Source organism: Eretmochelys imbricata, chromosome 5, assembly GCF_965152235.1.
Source record: "Eretmochelys imbricata isolate rEreImb1 chromosome 5, rEreImb1.hap1, whole genome shotgun sequence".
NCBI classification, from domain to species: Eukaryota; Metazoa; Chordata; order Testudines; family Cheloniidae; genus Eretmochelys; species Eretmochelys imbricata.
In genome coordinates this window covers 12,631,567-12,650,894 of record NC_135576.1, presented here as the reverse complement: position 1 = coordinate 12,650,894, position 19,328 = coordinate 12,631,567, and the positions used below count along the sequence as shown (strand labels likewise).

Below are 19,328 nucleotides of genomic sequence, written 5' to 3'. Positions count from 1 at the left end.
ACGGTTGAGACAAAGCCACGGCAATGTGTGGATATTAGACATCATTTAAATTGTGCATCTAGGAGTAGAACTTGGATCTTATGCTCCAAAAACGATCTGAGCCAAAGGATGGGCTTGCGATGGCATTGTCACTGGATGTTACATAATCACATATCTGAGGAGATCTGGCAATCTGCTTAGAGCAGAGAACTGTGTACTTACTAGCTAGTATATTACACAGAAACAAAATACAGGCAGCATCTAGTCTGCCTTCTGTGTGTCCCCAGAACCAGGACCTCCACGCCAGGGGGAGGATTCTCCAGTGAGGTGCGAAAAAGCATTTATTTTGCTTCCTCTGTCCCACTCCCAAAATGTGTGTGCGCTTCTTTCCCCACCTGATGGACAGGCTTCCTTTCCTTATTCTTTCTATCCCTTTATAGAGTCAGGTGAGGAAGGAAATGAGATCCAGTAGGTATCTTGAGGTCAGGGGGCAGCTCTCTCACTGCAGGGGCCTTTTGTTGCGGCTCCTGCTGTAATGCAGTGATGAGAGTGAATGCACTGTGGGCAGATTGCCTAGAATTTTGTTTGCTGGGCGAGGGCAGTGATGCAGAAGTAAAGGAGATCTAATCTGCTCTCCGGCCCATGAGTCTAGCAAACACGCACTGTACTTTAGATTTAATTGACTGCTTAATACTGAAACCCAACATAACCACCATTCTAGTCACAGCAGTTACAAACGGTAGGTTATTGCGGTCAGTCAAAGTGAATGTTATGGAGGGTAATTACCAAAGAGGAAGGTGCAGTGTGGGGCTTGGAGGAATTAGGGTTTCAGAGTTACTGAAAGTAAATTCTATGCATCCCAAAATGGAGTTCAAGCTGTTGTGAAACACATTAATTAAATCAAGGGTATCTATGTAATTACTTACATGGCTCTTATCACCATAGTATCCGACCATCTAACAATCATCAATGGATTTTAGCCTCCAAACAGGGAAGAACTAGCCCCATTTTACAGATGGGGAACCAAGGCACAGACTAGATTGAAGTGACCTGCGCAGGGTGACACACGAAGTCTGTGGCAGAGCCTGGTATTGAACTCAAGATTTCCTGAGTCCTTATTAATTTGACCGTCTTTGATAATGAATCCACAGCAATTCCAGGGCAACACTGAAAGGTAAATGACATCAGCTGAAGATGAAGAACGAGTACCTCAAAACAGTTCAGACAACTGAAAAGTTTTTAAAAAAATAAAATAAAATACTGAATTTCTCTTGTGGCAGTTCTGCAGCTCACTGACTCCTGCTTTCTCCAAAAGGCAAGGACTCCATCTGCACCATCACCGGGAACGGCCTCCTCGGGTGGTGAGTCATTTAAAGTGACATTAGCCATTGCTCACCAAAAGGAGCTTCTAAACCAGAAGCCGGTATTTCTAACCTGTTTTGGATAGGACTTTAGACACAGTCTTATTAGGTTGTCCCAGGCCTTTTCCATATAAAGGCCTTGTCCCATTTAGCACTATGGGAACGGTAGGAGGGTGGTCAGGTTGAGACCTCAAGACTGAACTCCTTGCTGCAGTTTTTAAGGCCTATTCCCACTTCTGTGGATGTCAGGGAGTTTTCCCACTGCCTCCAATGGGTGCAGGATTGATCCCCAAATTGGAATTCAATATATCCTGCGCGATGGTCACCATTAAGCCAAAATATCCCCATGGTTTCCACACTGCAGCATCAGATCCTGCAGCTAGTTCTTGCTATGTAGATAAGGAAACAACCACAGGAAATCAGGCCTGAAAGAGTAACATATTGCGATGTTGACCCCTTTCCCCCCCGCGACTCTGCCAACATTCCCAGCCTTTATTCCTCACCTGGCTTCTTCAAACAACTCCCTGCTTTCTTCTATGATGCCATTTTGCAAGGGGAAAATTCCCCAATTAATATCTGTACAGCCACTACGTCATCCTCCTCCACAGCCCCCCATTAAAACTCCACTCTGTTGTGCCTACAAAACCTGGCCAGCTGTCATGGCTGGTCCTGTGACCAGCTGTGACTATCACTGTCCTCATTCCTGTCTTTTCTCTCTCCCTTACTACTGGTAACTCCCCGAGTGGTTAGGGCATTGGCTGAGCACTTCAGAGACCTGGTTTCAAGTCCCTTCTCTGCCACCCATTTTGCGTGACCTAGGACACATCACTTATTCTCTCTATGCCTTTGTTCCTCATCTGTCGAAAAGGGATTCCAGCCCTGCCCTACCACACAGGGGTGTGTGAGGATAAATGTATTTTTTGGTATGCTCAGAGGAGAAGCTGGCAAGCCAGAATCTTTAACCAAGCTCTTTGACTATTAGCCTCACCCTGAATAAGTAGTGGGCGATGTTGTATGTTAATGGTTCATTGTAACTTTGCTTTAAAAAAAAGATCGTGAGGTGTTCATATGCCACGGTAATGGAGGCCATGTAATTAGATACCTAGGGTCCCGCTGTTACCTCCCTGCTACTCTCAGTTCAAAGCAGCAAAAGCCTATAGCAACAAAACGGCCTGTCACCACCATGTTCATTAGCTTGTATTTTATTCCCTATCCCCAACCCGTCGTCCGTTTGTGCCTTTTAGAGTACATCCTTACTGTAATCCCAGGCTGTGACTGCAGCTTGAGCAGATGTACCCGAGCCACCTTGGGCACCAGAGCCGTGAATCTGCAGGCTGGCTGGGCAAGCCCGCCTGGACCCTGGGTAACTACTCATGCAGCTAGCCCATGGTGATGCCCATGCGGTTGAGCTAACTAGATTAAAGCTAGATTGGGTATATTTCCATGCGCAGCAGTAGCATTTCAGGATTGCAAGTGTAGACGTACCCTTTGACTGTAAGCCATCCATAGCATAGCCATCTTTATGCATGTTAGTACAGCAGCCATCATGCTGGCATCCGCATCCTCATTCAAGGCCTTTATGTGCTACCATGATATCAAAATGTAGTAATAACAAACAGGTGTGTCAGTGGTAATTGTTGATGAATGGCGACTCTTTAATAGTGAGCACTGTAGCGCAGTATATAAAGTGCGGGGTGAGCCTGCTGAAGGAACCGTTCTGCATAACGCATCTATGTATGAGAGTTGGCTGGGAATATTTCTTTTTTGGAAAAAAAAATTTAGAATATTTTGGGGGTTTTCATAGAAAAATGAATTTTTTTTGGACAAGATTTGAAAAATGTTGGTTTTCAGTTGCTGAAAACAATTCTTTTCCCAGGTGATTTTTTTTCCACAAAAGTTAAAACATTTTTGACAAAAAAAAAAAAAACCAACAGTTTTTTGCAGAAATTTCTGTTTAGTCAAATAGCCATTTTCCATTGGAAAAACAGTTGGACAGAAAATTTTTAACCAGCTATAATCGATCTTATCTGCATGTGTGTGTGTGAGAGAGAGAGGTTGATGATATAGCTAACACAATTTTTACTGCAATGTAGTCTATGAAGCCTCTTATCATAAGCAAATGTCATATAATGTATATACTGCTAGAATTGAGGCTGCAATACAGTTCTCATTCCAGTGTCCTGTTTTCCACTCCCACGGCTTTCTGAAAACGTTTCCCTTTTGGGCTGACCGTCTCTGCCAGAAGGTAAGTATATTTGGGGGACAGGGAGGGGCCAAGGTGGTTTCTTTTTTAAAAAAAGATGGAATAACTTTTTTCAGCAGGTTTTAAGAGGAAGAGTAAATATTTATAAAATATACAAAATATATATTTTCCTGCCACTTAAAAAAAAAACCCAACAACCTTTTTCTTCACATCTGAAGAAAGGCTGAAGTTTGAAACAGGACCCTCAGTCCGTTTGTTGTCTTTAATAAGCTGCATGCGTTTTGTTAAGTTCTAGTGGCGGGGGGCAAATGGTTTTGAAATAATGTTTGGAAAATGCAGCCAGGAGCCAGCGTTTGACTTTTAACTGTGTCCTGAATGCTGAGTGGTACAGGCTGAAAATATGCCGGTTGGTTGGAACTGACATCTAAAGTAGTCGTCTTCTCCTTTGCCCTGGATATTCCTTCCCTTTTCTCGCTCTCTTTACCTACCGTTCCTTTTTCCTTCCTCAGAGCTTACATTTTCTGCAGGTTGCAGCCCGTAGGGCCCAACCTGCTCATGCATGACCAGTCTGACAGTCCATTCATCAGAGCCGGTAGCACAGATGCACGTTGTGGGAGAAAAGACACACAAACATAACCTGTTTTGTTTTACATGTAATGAATAGGAGATCAACATGTGTAAATATGTGGAAAATGATGTGGTCCAGATTCCAAAGGCCAAGTTGCTGCAGGTCATTCTGTCGGCAAACTCTGACTGCCACAGTTGTTTCTGCGGTCAAGATTTTCATATGTAGAGTCTTGCGCTTGTTGCCTGCCAACCAAAGAGTCGAGAAAGGTAAAGGCTAGTGTGTCCGTTGGCAGTAAATATAAATGCTGGATTCCCTATGCAGGGCTTTTGAAATGATGCGATCTTTAGAACTTAGCTGATTTCAGATCACAGTTTCAGGGCGTCAGAATCAACCTGATGATAACCCATTTTATTTGAAGTTGGTCCTGCCATCTTTTGTTTTGTTTTTTTAGTTTCATGTGTTTGTATGTAGTGTTTTTCATCCTGAAGGATCCAAAAGCATTTCACAAACTATATGCATACAACACTACTGCCAGGCAGCTGCTTCTGAGCCTTAGATGACAGGGACAAACCTCTCCACTCATGAGAGGTGTCATGGGATCTTGAATATTCATGTGGAGCATCCAGGACCTTGGTTTTTAAGCTGTCATCTAAAGTGACATAAGAACAACGAGGAGTCCGGTAGCACCTTAAAGACTAACAGATTTATATGCCCAAATAAATCTGTTAGTCTTTAAGGTGCCACCGGATTCCTCGTTGTTTTTCTGGGTACAGACTAACATGGCTACCCCCTGATTCTTGATAAAGTGACATAGGGCATTTCCACCCCATAGAGCTTTTGGCAGTATAACTATGTCAGCAAAGCCCCCTAGTGGAGATGCAGAGTATGCCAGCAAAAGTTGTTCTGTGGGCATAACTACACCACCTTCCCGAACAACATTAGCAAAGTCAACAAAAGCTCTCTTCTTTTGGCACAGTTATGCCTGTGCCAGGGTTTTGTTGACATAACAATGTGGGCTGGAGAGGCGAATGGGGAGTGTGATTTTTTTCCCCAGGATCCTCGCTGGCATAGCTATGCCAGCAAAACTTCACAGTGTAGACCAAGCCCACAAGACACAGTCAAATGCATGGGACCCAGTTCATCAACTTTAACAAGGTCAAGGGATGAGTCACTCCTAGCAGGGTTGAAAGACATGTTCCTGGCACAGCTAGGTGTTTTCCACTTAAATTTACAATGTTGTTAGGCTAGATCTACCCTTGAGTTAAGTGGAAGTCAGCTAACACATTTTTAAAGACTCGTTTAATCCCCAAAAGTTTCCTTTAGGCTACAGATGTTTGTGGTTTACTTCTGAGGTTCAGCCTGGAACAAATTTTTTGGGAGATTAGCCTTAAAAATTGGATTACCTACGTGGAGCCAACTGACAATCAGTAAGGTTAAGATTTTGTCGTGGGCATTTTTAGTAAAAGTCATGGACAGGTCGCAGGCAAAAACCAAAAATGATTCACCCCTCTAGTGTGCAGACCATGATACTGATATAAAGGGGCTTATATCAGTATAGCTTATTTTGGTATATTGATACAAGCACCTTTATACTGGGGTAACAGTCCACAGTAGAGAGCTGCCTTGATTCACGTCTATTTCTAAAGCAATATAGTTTCATTGGAACAAGAACTGTGTATAGACCAGCCCTGAGATTCTAAGGTGGTTACCAAGTCAAGGATAAGTTGCAGTTTCCTGCTTAAAAAGGAAGTCCAAGCTTGTTAACTTGACAGAAGGCATGATGTTCTTACCTGGACAGCCTGGATGGGGCTGTGCCATGACCTGTCAGGTGAGAATAAAGATGCGTATTAGTTTACTGCAAATTTCAGTTGGAAGAGCTGATAATCCAGCATTGATGGTGGGTTTCTGAACCACAATGAATGGGAAAAAATTTCTTAAGTTCTGTTTATGGTTAGTCTTTCAATATAGTGGGACTGACGTCTAAATACAAGGAACAAAGCATCTCGCTGCTCCTTCCTAGATGCAGTGATGAGCTGCCAAAATCTTAACAACCAGTTCCCTATAAAAAGTTCTGAGTTAAGGGATGTGCCCCAGTATGTATTTTTTGTACCAACAGGGTTACCATACGTCCATATTTTCCCGGGAGGAATTTTTAAAATTTAAAAATTCCTCCCGGATGGCGATTTAAGAACCAAAAAGCCTGACCCGTCCGCGAAAATACGGGTGTGTGTTAACCCTGCCGAAAGTTCTTTTTTAAAAAGATGGGCCTGAACTAGAAATGAGATCCGTTTCACATGTGTGGGTCCCCGCCACTCCCTGGGGGTGTGCTAGGGGGACCAGATGTCCCGATTTTATAGGGACTGTCCCGATTTTTGGGTCTTTTTCTTATATAGGCTCCTATTACCCCCCAACCCCTGTCCTGATTTTTCACACTTGCTGTCTAGTCATCCTAGGGTGTGCACATGTGTGGGTCCCAGCTGCTCCCTGCCCCCCTCATTGAAGCAGGTGTGCAGGGTTACTGGCCTGGGAACTGCAGGGCACCAGTGGACGTGGGGCCAGCTGCAGACAGGGGCGTGGGGCAGGGCTAGCTGGAGGCAGGGGGGGCAGGGCTAGCTGGAGGCAGGGGGGGCAGGGCTGGCTGGAGGCAGGAGGGTGCGGGGCTGGCTGGAGGCAAGGGGGTGCGGGGTTGGCTGGAGGCAAGGGGGTGCGGGGTTGGCTGGAGGCAAGGGGGTGCGGGGTTGGCTGGAGGCAAGGGGGTGCGGGGCCGGCTGGAGGCAAGGGGGTGCGGGGCCGGCTGGAGGCAAGGGGGTGCGGGGCCGGCTGGAGGCAAGGGGGTGCGGGGCTGGCTGGAGGTAGGGGCTGGCTGCGGGCAGGGCAGGGGGTGCGGCAGGGGCTGGCTGCGGGCAGGGCAGGGGGTGCGGCAGGGGCTGGCTGCAGGCAGGGCAGGGGGTACGGCAGGGGCTGGCTGCGGGCAGGGCAGAGGGTGCGGCAGGGCTGGTGCTTGAAGGGCAGGGGGTGTGTGCGGCAGGGGCTGGCTGCAGGCAGGGGGTGCGGGGGTGGCTGTAGACAGGGGCTGGCTGCAGGCAGGGGGTGCGGGGGTGGCTGGAGACAGGGGCTGGCTGCAAGCAGGGGGTGCAGGGCTGGCTGGAGACAGGAGAGTGCGGGGTTGGCTGGAGACAGGAGGGTGCGGGGTTGGCTGGAGACAGGAGGGTGCGGGGTTGGCTGGAGACAGGAGGGTGCGGGGTTGGCTGGAGACAGGAGGGTGCGGGGTTGGCTGGAGACAGGAGGGTGCGGGGTTGGCTGGAGACAGGAGGGTGCGGGGTTGGCTGGAGACAGGAGGGTGCGGGGTTGGCTGGAGGCAAGGGGGTGCGGGGTTGGCTGGAGGCAAGGGGGTGCGGGGTTGGCTGGAGGCAAGGGGGTGCGGGGTTGGCTGGAGGTAGGGGTTGGCTGCGGGCAGGGCAGGGGGTGCGGAAGGGGCTGGCTGCGGGCAGGGCAGGGGGTGCGGAAGGGGCTGGCTGCGGGCAGGGCAGGGGGTGCGGCAGGGGCTGGCTGCGGGCAGGGCAGGGGGTGCGGCAGGGGCTGGCTGCGGGCAGGGCAGGGGGTGCGGCAGGGGCTGGCTGCGGGCAGGGCAGGGGGTGCGGCAGGGGCTGGCTGCGGGCAGGGCAGGGGGTGCGGCAGGGGCTGGCTGCGGGCAGGGCAGGGGGTGCGGCAGGGGCTGGTGCGGGCAGGGCAGGGGGTGCGGCAGGGGCTGGTGCTTGAAGGGCAGGGGGTGTGTGCGGCAGGGGCTGGCTGCAGGCAGGGGGTGCGGGGGTGGCTGGAGACAGGGGCTGGCTGCAGGCAGGGGGTGCGGGGGTGGCTGGAGACAGGGGCTGGCTGCAGGCAGGGGGTGCGGGGGTGGCTGGAGGCAGGGCAGGGGGTGCGGCTGGAGACGGGGGCTGGAGGCAGGGCAGCGGGTGTGGTGGTGGCTGGAGGCAGGGCAGGGAGTGCGGCAGGAGTGGCCGGAGGCAGGGGCTGGCTGCGGGCAGGGGGTGCGGCAGGGGCTGGCTGCGGGCAGGGTGGTGGGTGCTCACGGGGAGAGCAGCAGGACGCAGCCCTGGCCCAGCAGAGCAGCCGGGGACCCACCAGGCAGCAGCGGGAACCCCAGGGCCAGGGGTTGGGGGAACAGCAGCAGCCGCAACAGGGGAATAATATTTCCCTACTCCAGCCTCACTGGGGCATTGTGAGGATGAAAATCCACGAATGCTTGTGAAGCACTCAGCTAATACAGTGACATGGGCCATGGGAGTATGCAGACAGACAGTGATTCTCCCTCTGTGTTACATTTACGCAGCAAGTCTCAGAACCGGGCTCGACCTACAGCGTTAAAACCAGCTGTGTGGACATTGCAGGTTGGGCTGGAGTCAGGGCCGCAAAGCCCACCCCCATCCCTGGGCTCCCGAGCCTGAGCTGCAACATCTGGGCACCAATTTTTAGTGCTGTAGCATGAGCCCAAGTCTGTCGACCTGGGCTCTGAAACTCAGTGCTGTGGGCTGTGTAGACATACTCTCTGTGGCCTTGAGCAAGTCCCTTAACCCCTCTCCTCAGTTTTGCCATCTGTGAAATGAGGATGACGATACTGTGAGGATTAAACTATTCTGTCACGTGTACTGAAGGCAAGTTGTGACGGTGTCTAGGCGCAAAGCATTAATAATTAGTCTGTTTTAAAATGGCACCTCCCAGCCATACATCTTGCTTCCTAAACCCATAGTGTTAGACATATGGAAACTCCTGTTTACTGTGTCTTTTAAAAAAATACAAGGGCTGAATCCAGCAACCCTGTAACTGGCATCTGGGCAGTTTTGCGTTTCTCCTTCTTTCCTTGTTACTTTGCTTGGCTTTTCAGTTATTAAACATCCCTAGAGGAGGAAAATCCTGGCGGATTGCGTCTTTTTCTTTCCGCTGAGTCACTCCACTAGTTAACAGTCTGATTAAACGCAGAGAAGGGTATGAAAGCAAATAAATAACAGCACATACCTGCCCTCCAAAACCCAGCAATTCCTAATATCATCAGCAACACCAGGGCTTTAATTCCTAGTGCTACAAACATCAGGATCGGAATCAAGGAGCTGCTTGCTGCTTTGAATTTATAGAAATACACGGCTCCCTCCGCTCTCCCGTGGCTGTTAACGGCTGTGCACGTGTATTTTCCATCGCGAGTCAGGTAGTGCAACTCTTTGGTTATCTGGTGGTTCAAGCTTGTGACTGACGTTGCATTGCTGAAGAGAGGGCCGGTCCATGTCAGAGAAGGCAGTGGCTCCCCTTCGGCTGTACACTGCGCTCTGAAGGTACGGTCCTGGTTGGAGCCAATGGTGATGTTAACAATCCTGGGAGCAGCTGTGCGGGTCACAAGAAGTATTTAAAATCAAATGAAGATTCAAATACTATGCTGGTTTGGGGCTCAAAGCATTTAGTGCCATTGTTGGCCTGAGCTGATTCCTAGACTGCTATGATTTTGTAACGTCGAGATCAAGTCTCTCATCGCTCCTTTTCCTTCAACATTTCCTGGCTCTTGATTTCATCATCACCCCTGTGCTTTAGAGAGAAGCACCGGGTTCAAGCAAATAGAGCCCAGGCCTCAGAGTCAGGGGATCGGAGTTCCTTCCCTGTTTTATGATTACTGTTGACATCGGGGTGATTAAAAATAGAAAGAATGTCATCAATCTAATTTTCCCTTCGCTCTCTGTGTGGTTTGGTTTATTTATTGTTAGTCTCTCATGCAGCCTGAGCAATGAAAATAGACTAGTCAGTTTCACGGCCTGATTCTTATGCAATTGCACAATGCCTGCAACAATTGGACTGCAAATACAGTGTATCCCTTGCATGGAGGAGTTGTGTGAATGAATTCGTGGGTGTGAAGTGCCTTCCTCAGATGTAAAATGTCACCCAGGTGCAGACGAATATGTTCTTTTAAAGGTATTACTGCTATTTTTTTAAAAAATAACCTCAGACACTTTGCAGACCCCCACAGGAAGGGATCACTCATCCGTTGCTGGACCCTGGACAGTCTTTGGGGGTGCAGTACTCCTGCCATTGCCTACCAGTAGTGCTACACCCAGCAAGGGAAGTGAAGAAACTTCCCCAGATGCAACTAGAGCCGGATTATCAGCTAATGGTGGTTTCTGAACAGGGGTACGCGTACCTCTAGGGACATGCAAGATCTCGTCAAAGGGTACTCGAGAAAAATCCTGTAATGGCGGACAACACACTTTTAGTCAGGCTTGGCAAGCTAATCCTAGGTATATTGTGACCCTATCTCAGATGTGGTACACGGTAGACTTTGGAAAGGAGTACACAGCCTAAAAAGCTTGAAAACCACTGAGCTAACAGAACCGTGGCCCTGATGCTGCCGTGAGTTCTGCACAGTTGGACCCTGCATCCATGAAAGCCCTATTGATTTCAGTGGCTGCAGCATGGTTTAGTGGATAGGGCATGGCAACTGGATTCAGAGACCTGGGTTCTGCTGCTGACGCTGAGCTGCCATGTGACCTTGGGCAAATAGCTTCACCTGTCTGGGCATCCACTTCCCCTCTTTCCCGTTGTCTGATTAGATTGCAGACCCTCAGGTGGGGTCTCTCTCATACTATCTGTCTGCTCAGCGCCTGGTATGATGAGTCCCCAAGCTCAGTTGGGGCTCTAGATCAGGCGTGGGCAAACTACTCCCCACGGGCTGGATCTGGCCTGCCAGCTGTTTTAATCTGTCCCTCGAACTCCTGCTGGGAAGTGGGGTTTAAGGCTTGCTCTGCTCCAGCGCTCCAGCTGGGGAGCAGGGTTGGGGGCCCCTCCATGTGGCTCCCGGAAGCAGTGGCATGGCTCCCTCTCCGGCCCCTACATGTAGGGGTAGCGAGGGACCTCCGCTCTGCATGCTGCCCCCGACCCAGCCACCACCCCTGCAGCTCCCATTGGTGGGGAACCGCAGCCAAAGGGAGCTGCAGGAGCAGTGCCTGTGAACAGGGCAGCATGCAAAGTTGCCTGGCTGCGTCTCCACATAGGAGACGGAGAAAGGACATGCCGCTGATTCCAGGAGCCACTTGAGATAAGTGCCACCCAGAACCTGCACCCCTGAGCCTCTCCCCACACCCCAATCCCCTGCCCTAGCCCTGATCCCCTTCCTGCCCTCCAAACCCCTCGAGCCCCGCCCAGAGCACCCTCCTGCACCCCAAACCTCTCATCCCCAGCCCCAGCCCAGAGCCCGCATCGCCAACCAGAGCCCTCACCCCTTCCTGCACCCCAATCTCAATTTGTTTCTTACTCCTGGTGGCCAGAAGCCAGCCCTTTTCCCTGCCACAGTTCCCCCTAGCTTCTATTCTATTCTATTTATTCTGGTTCTTATATTGTACACATCAGCATAGTATCTGAGCATCTTAGATGCTCAGAAAAATGCCCTAATCTGATGTTGTAGAGCTCCTCAGGAATGACTAGTATTGGTTCAATGCTGTGGCTATGTCTACACTACCGCGGGATTGATGCTCTGGCAATTGATGCGCCGGGGGTCGATTTAATGGGTCTAATGAAGACTCACTAAATCGATGGCAGATCGCTTTCTGGTCGACCCCAGTACTCCCCACAGAAGGAGAAGTGTAAGGTATATTGACGGGAGACTCCCGTAGACCCAGCACGGTGTAGACCCCGCAGTAAATTGACCTAAGCTATGTCGACTCCAGCTACGTTATTCATGTAGCTGGAGTTGCGTAACTTTGGTCGACTTACCCCCGTAGTGTAGACGAAGTCTCAGTGTGGAGTTCAGTGGCAACTAGCATGAAGTGGTCCCTCCAGCTTCCATATCCTTCCAGCTCTAGCCTCTGTCGGTAGCACCTTTAGAACTGATGTTCTCTTACCTATCAAATGGAGCCTTATCCCAGTCCTGCTTTCGTACTTGTCATGAAGATCCCCAGAAAACTCCACCCGGCAGAAGTATCTGTTGCTGTCGCTCCAGGTCAGGTTGTCGATCTTGATGGAGAGGTTATTGTGCCTGGGGTTTCCAATCAGTTTGTACTTGTTCTTGTAGCTAACTGCAGTTTTACAGAGGTCGCTCGAGCTGTGAGTAACGCATTTGAACACTACCATCCCATCGTAAGGTTCCTTGATCCTCCAAATGGTTGTGAGGGTCCGGTCATATGTTTTGTGGGGGTGTGTGAAAGTACAGGGCAGAACAACCGCCTTTCCAATCTCACCAGTAGCATCTGATGGAACCTGAATGGACCACCCATTGGACTGCAAACCTGGAACCAAAGGAACTGGCTTCAGAAACCTGAATAAACCATAAAGGCTGATGTACCAAACCTGAAGAATGACTTTTTCTCCTATAAATCAGGAGAGCCCCACCTTACCCTGAGTCCTACCTGATCCATCCTTAGTGAGCTTATAGATACTTCATTGGCTCCAGGCATTTTATATCCTCTCTTTTTTGTGCGAGGAGCCATCTCACAGATCTGTAGGTTATGTTATGCCTTTGTCCTTTGGGCATGATCAAGCCCTTTAACCCAGTGGGTTCAGCAGCTCCAATAGGAGCGCACACGTTAATGTGCCACCTTCTTCATTGCACGCTCAGTTAGAATGGCAGCATTCTCCGTAGGGAGGTTGTGGCTTCTGACATTTCCAGAAGTCCACCTTCTTATCAACCCGGGGACATGTCATTTGTGAGTGATGGGCTCTAAAGGCAGACTTAAGAGCTGCTGGCAATACTGATCTAACGAACATGGCAAGGCTGGAGTGTGCATGCCAGTTCCCAGCACCTTCCCCCCAGCTGTCTTGGAGGAGAGAGACCGTCTTTGACTGTTAGAGGAAAGCAGTCAGTGTTCGAGGCAGAGCAGTGGAACCAGGGCCCTATAGTACCCTACAGCTGCCAGTAACTTCCGTAAACAATCCCTTTCCCTGGAACTACACCGTGAGTACCCCACCCAAAAGTGTTGCAGGAAACAAAACAAAAAATCTCTCTGTCTTGACAAATCCAGCCCTGATAAAAATCTAGTTGCAGTTAGTGGGAACTGCATTTCCTTCATGCCTGGGCCAGATTTAATCTTTGCTGTTTGATAATCCTTCTCTCGAAACCTCTTCACAAAACCAGCTTTCACCGGAGTGGAATACACATAGAAGTGTCAGAATCTGATGTCGTTACCTTGACAGTTGTGGAAAAGAACTTCAGGGGCTGATCTCATTTGCATAGGTACACCCACCCTGCCTAGCATGAGCCCATAGCTGCCCAAATGGTCACTTTGGCTGCTGTGGGATCCCCAGTGTCTCTGTTATTGAGGCAGGAAGAATAAATTGTTATTATCCTGATTATGTGAATCAAGGACAGTGGAACTGTACTTGGCCTTTTGTTATGATGGAGGGACTCACCATCAACTAAGTAGTACTCGCTAGGCAAGGGACATGGGTTCCAAAACTGAGTGAATTGAGAGAGGCTGGGGACAGGTATTAATATCTGGTAGTATGGGCCCCCTGGTGAGGGCCTTGCATGCTAATTGCACCTCCTCTCTCCGCTGTGGAATATCAGAGCTAATTTTGATTCCATTAGGAGTCTAGTTACAGGCTGCTGAGCTGAATTCACTTTGAGCCAATGGTGCACCAGCACTGAGGCTCCCCTACTACAAGTTAAAATGACAAAAGAGCTAAAATTACTAAGAGCTGAAATCACTGAGTGTTCTGTTAAGTAGTGGGGGGCCTGAAGATATATTGCAGAGCAGTTTGTGGGATGGCTGGAGTGGCTCATGGCGTGGCTGGCAGAGCAGACCAATTTGTGGGTCAGCTGGTGGAGCGGAGCAGTGGGGCAATTGGCTTTGGATTATGTAAGGTGCCCCTTAACCCCCACCCCCCCATCTCCACCCAGGTTGGAAGGTAAAACTCTGCAGATAAACTTTCGAACTCTGGCGCTGCACTGACCAGGGACAGAGACTTTTGGGTTGTTGGACTTTTGGGACTTTGGGTGACTTTTGGGTTGCTGGACTCAAGAACCAAAGGGAAAGGGAAACCAATTTGCTTGGGGTGAGGTTTTTTGCTCATTGCTTATGAATCCTGTAGATGCTGTTTACCCAACATAATGCCACATTGTTTCTCTCCATTATTAAAAGACTTTTGCTACACTCAGACTCTGTGCTTGCTGTTAGGATATAGATATTCAGGCCTGTCTGTAAAGGCTTATACTCTAAGAATTTAGGTGTATTCTTATCACTTAGCTAGTTATAGAGGTATAAAAGAAAGAAAGAGAATCAAAATCACTGTCTGCTGGTGTAAGGGCCTTCTCTTACTGTGACAGTCTGAGACCCTGTGCTTAGGCTGAGATCTTTGGCTGAGCAACAGAGGCAGCCATAACCTGGGAAGTGAACGGTCACATCCTCACATTCCAAACTAGTCACATTGAAATAAGGTACTATTGGGCTGTTAGGAATACAATCCTGTCCTGATAAAGCCTATCACCTCCAGAGAAAGGGAAGTGCCTAGAAGATGTAAAAGGAAACTTAGTTTGATAGCATCCTGTCTGGCAAGAACTCACTTATCAATAGCTGGGATGTGAAATCGTCATTTCTTTGTTGTTCTATCACTGTAGTCCCCATTTTCCTATTGTCTGTCCGTATAATCAATGTCTGGTTCTGTGATTGTTTCTGTCTGCTGTATAATTAATTTTGCTTGGTGTAAACTAATTAAGGTGGTGGGATATAATTGGTTAAATAATCATGTTACAATATGTTAGGATTGGTTAGTTAAATTTCAGGAAAATGATTGGTTACGGTATAGCTAAGCAGAACTCAAGTTTTGCTATATAGTCTGCAGTCAATCAGGAAGTGTGTGTGTGGGAAATGGGAACAGGGAATGGGGGTGGGGAAATTGGAATCAAGTTTTGCTAAAGGGGGAAATGGGAACAGGGAATGTGGGTAAGGAAATTGGAATCATGTTTAGCTAAGGGCAGGAATGGGAGCAGAGACACAGATAAGGCTCTGTGGTGTCAGAGTTGGGAAGGGGGACACTAAGGAAGGAAACTGGAATCATGCTTGCTGGAAGTTCACCCCAATAAACATCGAATTGTTTGTACCTTTGGACTTCGGGTATTGTTGCTCTCTGTTCATGTGAGAATGACCAGGGAAGAAAGTGGGTGAAGGAATAAGCCCCCTAACACTTGCGAGAGGGGAAGTATTGCCTCTTAGAGGCGCACAGCGGGGGTGGTATATATTTGTCCCAGGTCACTGGGTGGGGGCTCGAGACGGCTTTGCATTGTGTTATTGGAATGGAACCCCTAGATACTGAACCCAGCCCTTGTTGCTGCCAACTCTGACGGGCAGAAGGGTTACATATAGATCAGGGGTGGGCAAACATTTTGGCCCGAGGGCCACATCTAGCTATGGAAATTGTATGGCGGGCCATGAATGTTTATGAAATTAGGGGTTGGGGTGCGGGAGGGGGTAAGGACTTTGGCTGCTGGTGCGGGTTCTGGGGTGGGGCTGGGGATGAGGGGTTGGGGGTGTAGGAGAGTGCTCTGGACTGGGACCAAGGGGTTTGGAGGACGGGAGGGGGATCAGGCCTGGGGTTGGGGCACGGGAGGGGGTCAGGGGTGCAGGCTCCAGGCAGCGCTTACCTCAATCAACTCCCGGAAGCAGAAGCTCCCTCTGGCTCCTATGTAGCAGTGTGGCCAGGCGGCTCTGCGCGCTGCCCCGTCCACAGCTGCTGCCCTGCAGCTCCCATTGGCTATTGTTGCTGGCCAATGGGAGCTGTGGGGGAAACATGTGGAGTCCCCTGGCTGCTCCTATGTGTAGGAGGTGGTGGGGGGACATGCCACTGCTTCCGGGAGAGGCGCGGAGCCCTGGCATGCGTGGAGTGGGGCAAATCCCTGACCCTGCTCCCCGGCTGGAGTGGGGCAAGCCCTGGACCCCGCTCCCTGGCTGGAGCTCAAGGGCCAAGTTAATATGTCTGAAGAGCTGGATGCGGCCTCCGAGCTGTAGTTTGCCCACCTCTGCTATAGATCTTCCCTGACAGCTCACTGCAGACGTAACTTTTTCCTGAGTATCAGAGACCGGAGTAGATGGGAAAACTGAATAGCTGGTGTCCAGAAGAGCAGAGCACTCTCAGCTCCGCTTGACTTCCCTGGGATTTATGAATTAGTGAACACTGGGTAACTGCCTAGAGAGGTTAGGTAGAGACTACAGGTTGTTTTATTTATACATGTGATGTTCTTCCATGGTACCTGGCAGGTATCTCTGGGCCTGTACAACTGGCATCAGTCAACTGCATGTTTTCTGAGGGGGAAAAGCCAATATAAGGGCAAATATATGTGCAAATTATTATTTATTTCATTAGGTTTCCTATATATTGCCCCTCTCTGGCCCTCAGTGTTTTATATTTTAGTGGCGGCTGTATTGTCAGTGGAAAATGTCTTAATTTTGAGGTCACAGATCAAAACCTATGATGATGGGCTTGGTTAGCATTCATCTTGGACCCTGAAAAGATCAGGCAAAAGAGATCTTCTTGCACACTGATAACGATCTTATACTCAGATGGGCCTGGATTCAGAAAAGAAGACACTTAAAGAGAGGCTTAACTTTAAGCATGTGCGTAAGTCCCATTAAAATCATATGCTTAAGCATGTGCTTTAAAGCTTTGCTAAATCTGGGTCATTATGTCATCCCTCCGTAGGAATCCTAAATTTTATGAGCTGATTTATGAATCACAAGTGTAAGCACTGCATTGCAGCTCTGCGTGTATGTGGGTGGTGGGTACGTGTGCACACACATTAATTTTGTCTACCACTGAAGGGCAGTAAACTCTAAAGCAAACTATGTTCATTGTAAAATATCTCCCAGGGACACTACACAACAATTCAGGGCAGGCAGAGAAAAATGCTGTAACTGATTGACAATGCAGGGGGAATTTAGGTAAATGTAAACTCCTGAGTTGGAATTTGGCTGTGATACTGGGATTAACCCCCCTAGATGGTCCTGGGCTCTCTCATGGCCGCAAAGAGTCAGAACGCTGGTCTTTTCCATAAGTTATTCGCCATATTTAGTAATTCTTGCCAAAGCCAGTTGGAATTTCCGGGCACTGTAAAGCAGCATTCTGGTTCCTATCGAATGAATTGCATTGTGCAGTTCCATCGGCATCTCGGCTGAGCAAGAAGGCCGACAGTGATAATAGAGGCAGGGATAGCAGTCAGAACTCACCCTTCTTGAAGATGCAAAGTAGACACGCAAGAAATAGCCCAAACCCTTTCATGGTCGCTGGTGCGCCTCACTCCGGACAGATTTTGGATCAGCAAACCAGCATTGTTCACACCGAAGCCGAGGGGTCAGACGCGCAGCCCCGGGCTGTTTGGCTGAGGAGTGGAACCCTCAGTGGTTTCCCTCTCCCCGGAGGGAATGAGTGAGTTCAGCAAAGCTGGCAAAGGGTTTGGTTAAAAATACTTTTGTGGTCAGTCATGTGGAAAACATAAAGGGAGCTCAACATCTGATCATTTTCCCCCCGAGGGAGGGGCCAAGAAATCCCTGCTGAACAGCATCTCCATTTGTAACCTTTACTATACATGGGTGAGCCAAAGTGACAAAGGTCCTAAGTGCTCCAAACCCATCGACCCATGGGGAAGTTATAAGAGTCTGACAAAGTGGGTCAACAAGTGACACTCTGGCTCCTGTGGCTTGAAGGGGGCTGTTCCCCGGTCCCCCTCCCCCAGCTGAGACTTGCCAGGCTTCTGTACCCGTCCCAGGTAGCTCAGCTCCGGGGAGACAGGTGGGGCCCCACAGGCCTGGAGTCAGAGGTGCACTGCAGTCCTGCCAGGGGGCAGAAAGGAGCAGGGGGGTGGGACCGGGGGCATAGAGGAGGTTGCAGCCAGCCGGCAGGCAGGCCAAGAGGAGCAAGTGGTGGGCGGGAGGAGGAGCGGAGTCTCGGGGCGCAGTGCAAATGGAGTAGGCCGGGGCCCCTTCTGAGCATGGGCCTGGCTCCATGGAGCCACTGGCACCATTGTAAACCTGGCACTGCTCATCAGAACTTTCTAGAGCTATGGTACCATGAGGCAGGATGTGCTGAAAGGAGGCACTTAGGATCGGAGCCAGGCAGGGCATGTGTGCTGCTGAGCCTGCACACTGAAGGTATACAGGGGAAGGAGAAGTGGGACAGAATGGGAGGAGACAGGTGAAGAGGGCTGGGGAAGCTGATATTTTAAAGACCACAGAAGGGCCGTGGAAAAGTTTAGAGAGAACACAAAGACAGATGGAGTGAGAACTGGAGAACACAACACAGGCAAAAGTATTATTGGGAGGGCTGTAAGCTGGAACAAAGATGCTTAGATTGGGGGAATATTTCATTAGCTATTTTTCAGAGTGGAGATCTAAGGAAATTAGTCGCCTAAAAAAACAAAAACGGGACACTTTATATCCCATATTAGAAATGTTTCTTAACAATAGGGGTCATGAGGATCTGACAAGGAAATAAATCATCGTGCGCAGGAATCAGGTCCCCGTGACTGGAAACACTCAGAGAGCGAGAGTGAGAGTGGGGTTAGTGAAAGTGGATTTACTCTGAGTGTGTACAGCACCTAGGACAATGAGCTCCCATCTCAGTTGGGGTCCCTAGACACTCCTGTAATAATAAATAATAGAGACTCAAATCCAATGATCCCGGAGATCTCTCTCTTAACCCCGAACCATCTGTCTGTCTGATATTGCTGTTCTCAAGGCTTTCAGGATCAGTTTTGTGGCCTGAAGCAGCATTTGAGATAATCTCTTTGTAGGACTCACTTTGCCCAGGGAGCAGAGGCAGGGAGGAGTGAGCAGGAGTGAGCAGATAAGGAACTCTGGTATGATTCATTGTATGGCAGAAGGTGAAGGAGTGTAGCTGCATCAAAGACCCTTATTTCCCCTTGCAGCTAGCTGTTGCTTTTCAGAATGCATTTTAAAAATATGTAGCTGTTTTTCATTATTTCAATCTTTCTCCTTCACAGGCTGCCTCCCCAGACTGAAATCAGTGATCAGTGCTGTGGGAGCATGAGACACTGTAGAGCCTAGGAGAATATGGACTATGTCTCCATGGGTTGGATTCTGCTCAGTGTCACAGATCTGCTGAAAGGGGTCTCTGGTTTAGAAGGATGCCTTAGCAATGACATTGTGCTGGTCTGTGTTTCTTATCAGTGTCTTTGGCTTTTAAATTTACTTACTCCAACTACCAGCCCTACAGATCCTACCTATTGTCTGAAAAGCCA

At 49.3% G+C, this 19,328-nt stretch overlaps 1 protein-coding gene across 1 annotated transcript; it reads right to left on the bottom strand.

Moving 5' to 3' along the window:
• Positions 1-4,274: 4,274 nt before the first annotated feature.
• Positions 4,275-17,350, bottom strand: SIGLEC15 (sialic acid binding Ig like lectin 15). Its single transcript, XM_077818130.1, has 5 exons — positions 17,299-17,350; positions 11,986-12,369; positions 9,125-9,484; positions 5,902-5,932; positions 4,275-4,353 (listed from the first exon to the last, which is right to left on the bottom strand). Exons 1-5 carry the CDS (start codon positions 17,348-17,350, stop codon positions 4,275-4,277), a joined length of 906 nt encoding a protein of 301 aa, XP_077674256.1.
• Between the last annotated feature and the right edge of the window lie 1,978 nt (positions 17,351-19,328).

Coding starts and splice junctions, on each gene's coding strand:
- SIGLEC15 (XM_077818130.1), bottom strand. CDS start 17,350: ATGAAAGGGTTTGGGCTATTTCTTGCGTGTCTACTTTGCATCTTCAAG. Junction 12,370..17,298: donor ACTTTGCATCTTCAAGAAGG/GTGAGTTCTGAC, acceptor CTTTGGTTCCAG/GTTTGCAGTCCAATGGGTGG. Junction 9,485..11,985: donor GATAAGGCTCCATTTGATAG/GTAAGAGAACAT, acceptor TGACCCGCACAG/CTGCTCCCAGGATTGTTAAC.